Here is a 13,943-nt window from a genome sequence, read left to right as displayed (position 1 = left end):
ACAAGAGCCTTCATTCGAACATAATACATTCCGCTGCTAAGTGAAAGATTCGGAATGTGCCCAAGTTTGGAAATGAAGCAAGGTCCCCAGGTATGTAATTGTGATAGGCTCGAAGTGCAGCAATAGAAGTTATCATGTAGCCCCCGACGGCGAGTGTTCGTCGGAGTCAGGGGTAACACCAGGAGTGCCCCAGAAAAGTATGATAGGACTGCTCTTATTCTCCATTTACATAAATGATCTGCTGGACAGGATGAGCAGCCATCTACTGCCGTTTGCTGATGACGCTGTGGTGTGCGAGATGTCGTCGTTGGGTGACTGTACGAGGGTATAGGATGACGTGGGTATAATTTAGAGTTGGTGTTATGAATGGGAGCTACCTCCAAATATAGAAAAATATAACTTAATACGGATGAGTAGTAAAAATAACCCTGTAACTTTCGAGTACAGCACAGACAGTGTGTAGCTTGACAGAGTCACATCGATTGAATACCTACGCATACGAAACACAAAAAGCACGTCAGGTTGGTAGCAGGGAAGGCGAATGGTGACTCCCTTTTACTAGGAGAATTTGGGATAGTGGATCTTTTCTCTAAAGGAGACGGCATGTAGAACACTAGTGCGACTCATTCTTGAGTACTGCTCGAGTGCTTGGGATCCCCAGAGAGTCGGATTAAAGGATGACATTGAAGCAGTTCAGAGGTGTGCTGCTTGATTTGTTACCGATAGGTTCGATCAGAACGCAAGTGCTTCGGAGATGCTTCGTACACTCAAATGGGAATCCCTGGAGGGAAGACAACGTTCTTTTCGCGAGACCTAGTGGGGATTAGAGAACCGGCATTTGATGCCGAATGCTGAACGATTCTATCACCAGCGTACATTGCATGTGAGGACCGCAAACATAAGAGGAGAGAATTTAACGCTCGTTCGGAGGGTTATAGGCAGTTGTTTTTCCCTCGCTCTATTTGCGAGTGGGACAGGATATGAAATAGCAAGTAGTGGTATGTGGTATCATCCGCCACGCACCATAGGGGTGCTTGGAGAGTATGTGTGTGAATGTAGATGTAAATCATAAGTGCACCCTTTGCTGGGTATACTGCGATACTGAAAATTTATTCAGCTATCCAGCTGTTTCTAGCCTTATCATAAACGTGCTACTTCCGTCGGAGATCTCAGCCTAAAATGCGTGTAGTATGTGGCATGATGGCGCTATGATCTCTTCTCAGCCAGCACACTCTGTTATCAGTTAGGAGACACGCGGCATTAGGACGCGCATTACTTGCTGTATGACCAGTTGCACTCTACGAACGAGAGCATAATCAGATATTCACTCACTCTGTTGCCAACATATCAAAAGTTCAGAGCAACTTTCAGCACCACAAAGAGGATGTTTGGCGCTTGCAATCGGTACTGGAAGAGGACAGAGATGTAACGCTACGAAATTTGGTACATAGTAGTCTGTTCACAGTGGATCAGGGCAAAAGGTCTACGTGCAGTGCTCGTACTCTCAACAAATTCTGTCAGCTAGTTCCATTGAACATCCAGTGCGTTGTTACTGTGTGCCATTGTGCATCCTGTGCGGCACTGTAGTAGCGTACGGTTTTCTGATGGCATAAAGCGCTCCATTGTGTACGTGGATCAGAAGACACTGTTGATGGCACCGACGTTTCGTTTGCGACCATATTCAATTGTCACTTCCTGTGCAACCAGGGTACTCTCGACCTGTACACCCCAGAATGTCCATTACGTCGACTTGGAAACATCGAGAAATCTGAGAGCAATATGAGCTCGTTTTGGCAGCAGTCGGTCTGCATACAGAGAACGTCCTCAGTGACCGTTCCGTTTTCTACGCCTGAGAGCAAGGTACTCCCACTCTCCCTCCCGTTCAGACGTCATCGACGCCTCCTAACGACTGCTTTAGCCCTGGTCTGTTGCTCACGTGACAACATGTAACCTCCCCTCCTTCTCCTTTGCATAAGTCACGACTGTCTCCGGTTTGGAGGGGCGCGCAAGGGCAGGGGAATCCCATCTTCCCCTCCCAAGCATCGGCTACCTCTCCGTCTTCCTTACGGAATCGCCCATTCTGCACTTCCGCCACCCAAACAGGTTCAGTTGCTCGTCGTGCCGTCCAGAATTCAGACTTAGGTTTCCCGTGGTTTTTCCAAACTTATCAAAGCCAAAGCCAGTATGGTTTCTTTGAAAAGGAAACGGCCTACTTCCATTTCCATCCTGTGATCTTTCCGAGCTTGTGTTCGGTTCATAATCATCACGTCGTCGATGAAATGTTAAACACTAATCTTTTTTCTTCTGCGGTTTCAGCTATTATGCGGTTGTCATCCTATTATGCGGTTCTTCTGCTCTAATCTGGTCGCCGGAAAATGTAGCACATCTACAACTTACTTGTAGGGCTACAATAATTTTTCACCTATTTATTCGAAACACGTGGTCTGTATCAGGATTTAAGGATACTCATATTGCTGGACATTCTGAAACGTACCACAATTTACAACTTCTCACGAGGTTTACCTAATTAGTAAGCCATGCCATAAGACACAATAGTCATTCTCTGTTTGGTACCTTATAAAACACGTAATTTAATCATGTATGAAATATTGGGCTTTCATTAAGGCCAAAAATCTGCCTACAGCGAATTCGATACATACGTCGTGCAGTAATGATTTCAGAATCCCTAGATAATAACACAAATTGTTATTTAATTTTACTTTTACTTTAATACTGCCTTTCAAAATTTTGCAAGATACGACTTTTACTTATTTGTAACACTGCTGGTACATTTTGCGTAAATTTTTCAGCATGCAGCTATCTACTGAAACGATAATACTGGAACTGCTTAGCGGTTCTGCTGAGCAGAAATCGCATTTACACCAAATAGTATGTAGTTTACCTCATTCGCAAAAGAAACAATGTAACATATCTCTCGGGAGTCAGTGAGTCAGTATGTGGATGCCACACTTTTGATACATAGTATTTTTTTTTACTAAGCTACAGAACACACTTCTGTGGTTTGTGAATTTCCAAGTGGTCAATAGAATTATAAAGCATCTTAACAATGATCCAGAAGAGAGATTAAAGAAGGAAACCAGATTTATTGTTCTCTAAAATCAATTTAATAGGAAGAGAAAAGAAAAGCATAATACAGCTGAACATTACCTCTTGATACCTGAGCATGGAAAATTCGTTCGTCACGAGACCCTCTTCAAAAGTTCTTCACACGCCCTATTTCTATCCTAAATTCAGTGCAACTCTTTTGATGCCACCATCGATTTCACTGTCAATACTTCACGTTTCCTTCTTAAGTAGTACAAAATTTTTAGCTTTATTTTAGAAATACTATCGTATAACGCACTCTCATGGAAACGAATCACAGTGCATTAAATTGTGCGGTCGAGGTGGCCAGTTTTGGGCACTAGGAAGTAATGTCAAAATGAGAACTCTTCATGCTGGAAGGAATTTGGTTCTATAGTGGTATGGGAAGTGGCGAAGTTTTGCTGAAATCATAATTCCTCTACACCAGTTTTATCAAGTCGTGGATTTAGAAACTGAGACACCATTTTCGTTTTGATTTACTTAGAGAGCATTCTCGTTCTTAGGCGGGCAGAATCGATGACACGCGCTACAGAACTCATGTGAGTGCATAGTTTCTGTGCTCCAAATGAGGCAGGTTTCTTTATTTGTCTCATCGCTGAACACGGTTTCCAAGCGATACCATTATATCTCCGCCCTGCCGTCATCATCCCCGTTCAATAAATTTACCTACACAACCGTTTTACAAATTTCACGAAATTTACATTAATGTAAACGGCCTACTTTAACGTATTTAAAATATCTAAATGTTCCTAATGAATTCAATGTTTCACAGAGTTGCTACGTAAAGAGAGGAGAATAGATTTGTTTGTAGTCCTCGACGCGCAGTAAAGAAAAGGGAAGGAGCTATAAAAGAAAATAGATTCCGTGAACTCGAATATTCATTATACATCGTTAGAAGAACTTTTTTCTTGAGATCATAATAAAGTAAACAACTTTTCAGAATCTGTGCAAGATTAGCGATTTAACCTTTTCACTAAATTTAGCTTGTTATTTACAAAAATAAACAACCAGCGATAAGTTTAAGTCGCTTCTTAACCCCCGTGCTTCTTAGAACCAAGCTGACAGCCACAGATCGTTGGTGTTAAGAGTTTATCTTTGAGCAAGATGTCTGTCAGGTCGCTGATGGACGGTTCGTGACAGTTGCTCCGTTCTCAAATGACCACCGCACGAATTAAGTATTATGTACTCACCATTATCGTGCACTTATTGTTCCACAGTCAATACTGTACGTATTATCTCTGATGGTGTAACTCAAATGCTCGATGCATAATTATACTATCCGTATAAATAACGACATTTTAACCCAGATGTTTGTGCAGAAAATCTTTATTCGTATTTTTCGACTGTAGCGTGTCATCACCAACACTTTGATATATTTCAAAGCAGTACAGCTCAGTTTATTTGGAGAAGTTTGAATGACAACGTGCAACGATAGAAGTGAGTGCAGCATCCTTCATCCTTACTAACAATATTCAAACGACGTGATATCTTCACTTACAAGCTGTATCACCAAGACGCAAGAAAAATCGAGTCCATCAGATGGAAGAGACAGGTATTGTACTCATTATCCTTCAGTACTGTTTCATTAATTAAACATTTAACCAAAGAAAAAAATTATCTGCTCTGTTGACGAAGCTTTCCATCAAAAATAAATTCTTTTTACCTTCCACGAAGTACTAATGTGATTGTCATCAGAACATTGCTATATCACTTTTATTATTATCTTTACGTTCTTCTTTGTAGTTGCTTTAGAAGATCCGATACCTTTTTGTTTATATTGCCTACCATGCGCTTTTTTAAATGACATAATTTTCTTTTGCTGGTTTGTTCATCTGTGTGTTATTAGATGTTAGGTATAAATAATATATTTGAAATGAAACTGTAATATATGTTGCAGTTTATCAATAATCAGTCCCCTATTCAAGATATGATAGTGAATTATTTATTAGATGTCCCCCTGTTCTCTTATTAGTATTGTTAGATTATCTTATTGTTGAAATAGTCCATAAATCGTAGACGATGAAGAATAGTAGAAATTCGTCAATGAAATTTGTATGCAGATAGGTCCTGACGCATTCAATTGATTGTTATAACGTTTCTACAATGTTTAGTGTTAAGCGCGCTCCCCTCAGACACCATGCAGGACTGCTGTAGTGACAAACCAAACACTGCATTCTGTCCCCGTTTTGTGCGAAGTCCACTCATCATGTACGATTTTAATTGTTATCTGACAACTGCGTCTTGCTTCAGGAAATTAAATCTCTGTCCTCTGATCGTTCCGCACATGTACTAAGTTGTATTTTCCTCCTTCAATGATTACAGTATTTTCACTCATTTTATTTTTATTTCTTAATTGTTGGCAAACTTCATCAGGTAAATTATTAGAAACAAATCCCTAACTAGGTTGGGAAATGTGGGTCAAAGAATTCGTTCCTACTACTATGAAAGAAAATAATCCAGTCTTTCCCGGTATCGATTTAGCAAACCTTGAATAACGTGATCGTATTGTCTCCTTGCTGACCGTACTCCATTTCGTAACTACTATAACATCCTCCTGTACGCCCTCACTTAACAGCACTACATCTGATGGCTCAGGGGGTAAGACGCTGGAGTCGTACTTGAAGGAAAATGGGATCAAATCTACGTCAGGCCAGTCACATTTAGGTTTCGTGTGGTTTCCCTTAATTGCTTAATGCAAATGATGGGATGATTCCTCTGATGTGATACGGTCGATAGCGTTCCTCAACTTGAGCTTTTGCTCCGTCTCTAACGACTCCGTTGTAGAGGAGTCATTAAACCTTAACTTTGTTTCTTTACCTTCCTTCGTCAACAGAAAACAATTTATATGACTAAAATGGTTTAGTTTAGACGTATGTCGTCTTTTGGGCCACTAAAACAAAATTACAGTAAGTATTCGAATTATTTTGGCCGTTAGTTTCATATGCTGAAATATTAGTCTCATATTGGCGCTTATTTAAGAGACATGGACAAGAACTACGTTTGTACAGGACACAGTTTCAGATTAACTACTGTTAATTTGATGCAGTGGCGAACCTAGGTGTGGGTTTTGATGGTCATCACATCCCTTCTCCGAATCGGAAAGACGACACATAAACTGTTTTGAATCTACAGTAAGGGAAGTTTACATTGATGATGAGTCCCATACTCCTTTACAGAGCGTAGGGGAGCGACGCGGGAGACCCGCGCCGCCTTACTAGGTAAGGTCCTAGTGGAGGTGGTTTGCCATTGCCTTCCTCCGACCGTAATGGGGGTGAATGATGACGATGAAGACGACACAACAGCACCCAGTCATCTCGAGGCAGGAAAAATCCCTGACCCCGCCGGGAATCGAACCCGGGACCCCGTGCTCGGGAAGCGAGAACGCTACCGCGAGACCACGAGCTGCGGTAGCTTAAAAACGACACAACGTACTTCCACTTAGATTAAGGTCACATTGTAGCGATAGACAGGACAGTCCAACAAAGAAACAAGTGTCAATAACACGGTGATTAATACTTGTCATACTTGAGCTATGCGATGAGTGGGATACCGCTGCGAAAGAAATAGACGTGATTTGTGCCACACCGTTACATCTCTCTGTAATTGGAGTCTTGCTCTCTGTAGCTTAACCCATCAATCTGGCAAAATTCTTAGAGCCATCGCTGAATTTCATCACACAGTTAAGACGGGGTATCTGTCACGTTGTTACTCTTGATTGACCTCGTGTGGCCTACATCTTGTGTCTGGAGACTGACGGTAAACTCTTTGAAACGACTGTCTGGAGCTCACCAACGGTGCTGAAACTACTTCATTGTATCCGAGGATTCTGTCCTGCGAAGCTTCTCCACGTCGTGTGTTTGATCATTATGTTGTAAAAGTTCACCAAACGACGAGGCTCTACTCATAACGGAAATGCAGTAACGGCTGTGATGTTGTCGGTGTAATGTACGGTTTCTCGTCATCTTTGAATCAGGGCTATTCGGAAGAGACGTTACCACTTTTCAATACGGACAGCACAATTCTACATCTATATCCACGTCTACATACAGGGCGTTTCAAAAAGAAAGAGCAGATTTCAAACATTTATTTCTCAAAAACTACAAATGATAGAAACACAATTCAAACGTTTCTTGTCAGAGAAAGGTTCAAAGTTTTTCAATGGTCCGCGCAGAAGTTCCATGCAAATCCGCAGTGGCGCTGGCGTTCGTTTGTAGGAAAATGGCGAAGACACCACAGGAACGATCATTTTGTGTGCTGCAATTTGCAAAGTTAGAGTCCATTGTTGGTGTGCAACGTGCATTCCGCCGTCAATTCAACAAACAGCCGCCTCGTCATAAGCAAATTTATGAGTGGCATCACAGATTCGTAGAAGATGGTTGCATCTGCAAGCGAAAAAGCACGGGTCGTCCACGCACATCGGATGAAAATGTCGAGCGTGTCCGTGCAGCTTACGAAAGGAGCCCTAGAAAATCCACGACACGGGCAAGTCACGAACTAAACATGTCTAAAACAACGGTATGGCGCGTTCTGAGTAACCGTCTGCACATGAAGCCGTACAAACTGCAGTTATTGCAAGCATTGCGTCCTGACGACCACAACAAAAGGTTCGAATTTTCAACTGCAATTCTACAGGACATGGAAGAGGACAATTTTGCCGAACGATTAATTTTTTCAGATGAATCAACGTTTCACATTTCTGGTAAAGTTAATCGGCATAACGTACGAATTTGGGCGAGTGAAACTCCGAGGGACGTTATTCAACATGAAAGAGACTCACCAAAGGTTAACGTCTTTTGTGCAATTTCGGTAAACAAAGTTTATGGACCTTTCTTTTTCATGGAGAAAACTATCACAGGAACCATTTACCTGGACATGTTAGAAAACTGGCTATTTCCTCAACTTCAGGAAGATTCAAATCACTTCATCTTCATGCAAGATGGCGCCCCACCACACTTCTCTGAACCTGTACGACGGTACCTAAATAACACCATTCCAGGACGGTGGATTGGAAGAGCAGGAGCACAAGATCAATGTCATCGTCTGTGGCCTCCCAGGTCACCAGACCTTACTCCCTGCGATTTTTATTTGTGGGGGTACATAAAGGACTGTGTTTATGTCCCACCTATGCCCGCTACTCTTCAAGAGGTACGACATCGAATTGTTGCGGCCGTGAATTCGGTAACTAAAGACCAGTTGCGTCGTGTGTGGCAAGAAATGAGATACCGGTTTGATATTTGTCGTGTAACAAATGGTGCTCATATTGAGGTACAGTTTTGATATTTGTTGTGTAACATTTGGTACTCATATTGAGTGAAGGACCGTTGGAATTGTGTTTCTATCATTTGTAGTTTTTGAGAAATAAATGTTTGAAATCTGCTCTTTCTTTTTGAAACGCCCTGTATATAATCTGCGAACCATTGTGAAGTGTATAGCCGAGGACGTGACCTGTACCGGTTTTTAGGTTTTTTCCCGTTCCATTGACGAATGAAATGCGGGAAAAATGATTGCCTAAATGCCTCTCTGCCAGCTCTAATTAATATTATTTTATCCCTAGGTTTTTAGGGTTTTTTCCGTTCCATTGACGAATGGAATGTGGGAAAAATGATTGCTTACAAGCCTCTCTGTCGGCTATAACTAATCTAATTTTATCCCTAGGGGAGCAATATGTACAGGTCTGTAGTATATTACTAGGGCCATCATTTGAAGCTGTTTCTTTAAACTCCCTCCAGCTCTTTCAACATCTCAGTAACTCTCTCCCGCGGGTCAGACATACCATTCATGCTGCCCCTCTCTATATACTTTCAATACCCACTGTTAGTCCTATAAGGTACCCTGTGTAGGTTGTTTGCGTTTCCCTAGTAATAAAAAAAAAATCGAAGTCTTCTACCAACATTACACATAACTGTACCTACTATGTGTTATAGCCAAGTATTTGTATGAGTTTACAGATTCACTAATATTATATCCCCTTAGTGAAGTGCACAATTTTATATTTTTGAACAGTTAAAGTAAGCTACCAATCATTGCACCAAATTTGAAATCTTATCAGGGCCTGACTGAATATTCGTACAGCTTCGTTCATATTGTATTTCATTGTAGATAACTGCATCATCTGTGATAAGTCTGAAGCTACTCTTAATATCGTTGCATGATCAAATTCCGGTTCATTGGAAGAAGCTGACAATCTTTTACACTGATTGTCCGGTTTTTCACCTTTTATTTTATTTTCTTCCAGTTATGGTCAACTTTTATATCCTATCACAGAAGGTTAATTACAATACGACTATCATTTACTAAGCAATACACAGCTGTGAGTGACATAGCTCTAATTTACCCTGATATGACTGGCTGTTTTGGAAGAAAATAAAATTTAACGCAGAACTCGAAAGAACTTGATTCGGTATTCTTCAGTGCACTAATCATAGTGAGATACAATGAAGAGCCAAAGCAACTGGCACACCTGCCTAATGTCGTGTAGGGCCCCCGCGAGAACGCAGGAGTGCAGCAACACTACGTGGCATGGACTCGACTGATGTCTGAAGCAGTGCTGCAAGGTCTTCTGAACAGCACGTTGCAAGGCATCCTAGATATGCTCGATAATATTATTTTCTGGGGAATTTGGTGGTCACCGGAAGTGGTTAAACTCAGAAGAGTGTTCCTGGAGCCAGTCTGTAGCAATTCTGGGCGTGTGGGGTGTCGCATTGTCCTGTTGGAATTGTCCAAGTCAGTCGGAATGCGCAATGGACATGAATGGACGCAGGTGATCAGGCAGGATTGTTACGTACTTGTCACCTCTCAGAATCGTATCTAGACGTATCAGGGGTCGCATGTCACTCTAACTGCACACGCCCCACACCATTACAGAGCCTCCACTAGCTTGAACAGTCGTCTGCTGACATGCAGGGTCTATGGATTCATGAGACTGTCTCTATATCCGCACACGTCCATCCACTTGATACAATTTGAAACGAGACTCGTCCGACCAGGCAACATGTTCCCAGTCATCAACAGTCAAATGTCGGTGTTGACGGGGGCAGGCGAGGCGTATAGATTTGTGTCGTGCAATCATCAAGGGTACACGAGTGGGCCTTCGGCTCCGAAAGTCCATATCGATGATGTTTCGTTTAATGTTTCGCACGCTGACACTTGTTGATGGCCCAGCATTGATTTATGCAGCAATTGGCGGAAGGGTTGCACTTCCGTCACGCCGAACGATTCTCTTCGGGATCTTTTTCCAGCCGCAGCGATGTCGGGGATTTGATGTTTTACCGGCTTACTGATATCCACGATACACTCGTGAAACGGCTGTACGTGAAAATCCCCACTTCAACGCTGCGTCGGAGACGCTGTGTCCCATCGCTCGTGCACCGATTATAACACCACATTCAAACTCACTTGAATCTTAATAACTTACCATTGTAGCAGCAGTAATCGATCTATCAACAGGCACTTGTTATCTTATACAGGGTGTTACAAAAAGGTACGGCCAAACTTTCAGGAAACATTCCTCACACACAAAGAAAGAAAATATGTTATGTGGACATGTGTTCGGAAACGCTTACTTTCCATGTTAGAGCGCATTTTATTACTTCTCTTCAAATCACATTAATCATGGAATGGAAACACACAGCAACAGAACCTACCAGCGTGACTTCAAACACTTTGTTACAGGAAATGTTCAAAATGTCCTCCGTTAGCGAGGATACATGCATCCACTCTCCTTCGCATGGAATCCCTGATGCGCTGATGCAGCCCTGGAGAATGGAGTATTGTATCACAACCGACCACAATACGAGCACGAAGAGGCTCTACATTTGGTACCGGCGTTGCGTAAACAAGAGCTTTCAAATGCCCCCATAAATGAAAGTCAAGAGGGTTGAGGTCAGGAGAGCGTGGAGGCCATGGAATTGGTCCGCCTCTACCAATCCATCGGTCACCGAATCTGTTGTTGAGAAGCGTACGAACACTTCGACTGAGATGTGCAGGAGCCACATGTTGTGTCGTACTTGTAAAGGCACACGTTCTAGCAGCACAGGTAGAGTACCCCGTATGAAATCATGATAACGTGCTCCATTGAGCGTAGGTGGAAGAACATGGGCCCAATCAAGACATCACCAACAATGCCTGCCCAAACGTTCACAGAAAATCTGTGTTGATGACGTGATTGCACAATTGCGTGCGGATTCTCGTCAGCCCACACATGTTGATTGTGAAAATTTACAATTTGATCACGTTGGAATGAAGCCTCATCCGCAAAGAGAACATTTGCACTGAAATGAGGATTGACACATTGTTGGATGAACCATTCGCAGAAGTGTACCCGTGGAGGCCAATCAGCTGCTGATACTGCCTATACACGTTGTACATGGTACAGAAACAACTGGTTCTCCCGTAGCACTCTCCATACAGTGACGTGGTCAACGTTACCTTGTACAGCAGCAAAGCCGGCCGGAGTGGCCGTGCGGTTCTAGGCGCTACAGTCTGGAGCCGAGCGACCGCTACGGTCGCAGGTTCGAATCCTGCCTCGGGCATGGATGTGTGTGATGTCCTTCGGTTAATTACGCTTAATTAGTTCTAAGTTCTAGGCGACTGATGACCTCAGAAGTTAAGTCGCATAGTGCTCAGAGCCATTTGAACCATTTTATAGCCGCAACTTCTCTGACGCTGACATTAGGGTTATCGTCAACTGCACGAAGAATTGCCTCGTCCATTGCAGGTGTCCTCGTCGTTCTAGGTATTCCCCAGTCGCGAGTCATAGGCTGGAATGTTCCGTGCTCCCTAAGACGCCGATCAGTTGCTTCGAACGTCTTCCTGTCGGGACACCTTCGTTCTGGGAATCTGTCTCGATACAAACGTACCGCGCCACGGCTATTGCCCCGTGCTAATCCATACATCAAATGGGCATCTGCCACCTCCGCATTTGTAAACATTGCACTGACTGCAAAACCACGTTCGTGATGAACACTAACCTGTTGATGCTACGTACTGATGTGCTCGATGCTAGTACTGTAGAGCAATGAGTCGCATGTCAACACAAGCAGCGAAGTCAACATTACCTTCCTTCAATTGGGCCAAGTGGCGGTGAATCGAGGAAGTACAGTACATACTGAGGAAAGTAAAATGAGCTCTAACATGGAAATGAAGCGTTTCCGGACACATGTCCACATAACATCTTTTCTTTATTTGTGTGTGAGGAATGTTTCCTGTAAGTTTGTCCGTACCTTTTTGTAACACCCTGTATAAGTGTTGCCGACCACAGTGCTGTATTCTGCCTGTTTACATATCTCTGTATTTCAATACGCATCCCTATACTAGTTTCTTTGACGCTTCAGTGTACACTTCGAAGAATTTAGTGTCTTAATCTACGCCAGGGTGTTGTGTGCTGTCCTTAGGTTAGTTAGGTTTAAGTAGTTCTATGTTCTAGGGGACTGATGACCATAGATGTTAAGTCCGATAGTGCTCAGAGCGAATCTACGCCACTTATCCAACTGGGGGAAAAGTAACCTACAGTTTAATATGAACCACGACTTGTGTCTGGCGAATCTCCTCGATGTAAGAGGTAAATGCTAGGGTGAGGGATTCGAACCCACGACCTGCAGTTTCCAGTCACGGGCTTTATTATGAGACTACCAGACTACACGAAAGATAACGGCCGCCATGCTCGTAGCTAACCAAGAATGGCGGTGTAGCACTCCAGCTCAGTCTCCTACGGTAGAAACACGGATTACCCTTTATTCCATTTAGCCCTTGAAATCTTCTCGATGTTGCTGTTGACATTTCAGGCTGCTGCCCCTGGCTGTGCTGCGGCAAAGCTCCAACTGAGGATGTACCGTCCCCAGTGCTGTCAACCAAGGTGACGGCCCTGTCGAACGGCACGGAGCTGCGAAGCCTGCCGGCAGCCCACAGTGGATCGAGTGCACGAGAGGGACCAGTCAAACAGGTATGTTAAGTTGCAGCATTCTGAGCTGCCCTACTATGTTTCTCTGAAAGTTTTGCTTCTTTCTACACAACACCGCTTGCTACTTAGTCCCCCTTTCACAGAAAAGGCGATTTATATGGGTATAATATGCAGCCAATGCCTTTTTTATTTTTTTACATTTTTGTTACGAGTTATTTTTTGTGCCATTAACTGGTTTTCAAGCCACTGTTGGCATATCATGAGATGGAGGGTGTCACAGGAACATTATCTGGACCATATGCCACTATAATGGTGATTGCACTGCCTTTTGGTGTCCACCACATATTCATTCTAATAATGTACGTTTTGCAAGTTGAACACACACATGCGCAGTATTCAGCTGCACTTGATTTCATACTGTAAGGGGTCCGTAGGCCCTTACTATAACTTTGCACTCGGCACAGGTCGATAGGGCGAACAATCGATTGTGACGTGTTGCGAGAGCGAGTGTCGAGATGCGCCAGAGTGGTTGGCGGGAATGGTGTGTGTGGAGGTCATTATTGGAATACATGGGTTTTAAGCGAGAAGGATGTCACCATCGCCGTGGTTAGACTCCTAAATAATAAATGGTTCGCCGGCCGTGGTGGCCAAGCGGTTAAAGGCGCTACAGTCTGGAACCGCGCGGCCGCTACGGTCGCAGGTTCGAATCCTGCCTCGGGCATGGATGTGTGTGCTGTCCTTAGGTTAGTTAGGTTTAAGTAGTTCTAAGTTCTAGGGGACTGATGACCTTAGAAGTTAAGTCCCATAGTGCTCAGAGCCATTTGAACCATTTTTGAATAAACGGTTCAAATGGCTCTGAGCACTATGGGACTTAACATCTATGGTCATCAGTCCCCTAGAACTTAGAACTACTTAAACCTAACTAACCTAAGGACAGCAC

General features: G+C 43.3%; 1 protein-coding gene across 1 annotated transcript in view; it reads left to right on the top strand.

The window, feature by feature from the left end:
• The window catches only part of LOC126092133 (protein unc-13 homolog 4B-like), a 213,597-nt gene that overhangs the window by 68,596 nt on the left and 131,058 nt on the right, over positions 1-13,943 (top strand). Inside the window, exon 2 of the mRNA XM_049907594.1 lies at positions 12,888-13,045. Coding sequence (XP_049763551.1) covers positions 12,888-13,045 — 158 coding nt within the window. The remainder of the gene's footprint in view (positions 1-12,887; positions 13,046-13,943) is intronic.

Source organism: Schistocerca cancellata, chromosome 1 (assembly GCF_023864275.1).
Source record: "Schistocerca cancellata isolate TAMUIC-IGC-003103 chromosome 1, iqSchCanc2.1, whole genome shotgun sequence".
Taxonomy (NCBI): domain Eukaryota; kingdom Metazoa; phylum Arthropoda; class Insecta; order Orthoptera; family Acrididae; genus Schistocerca; species Schistocerca cancellata.
The sequence above is the reverse complement of the archived record's forward strand: the minus strand, read 5'-3'. Positions and strand labels throughout refer to the sequence as shown.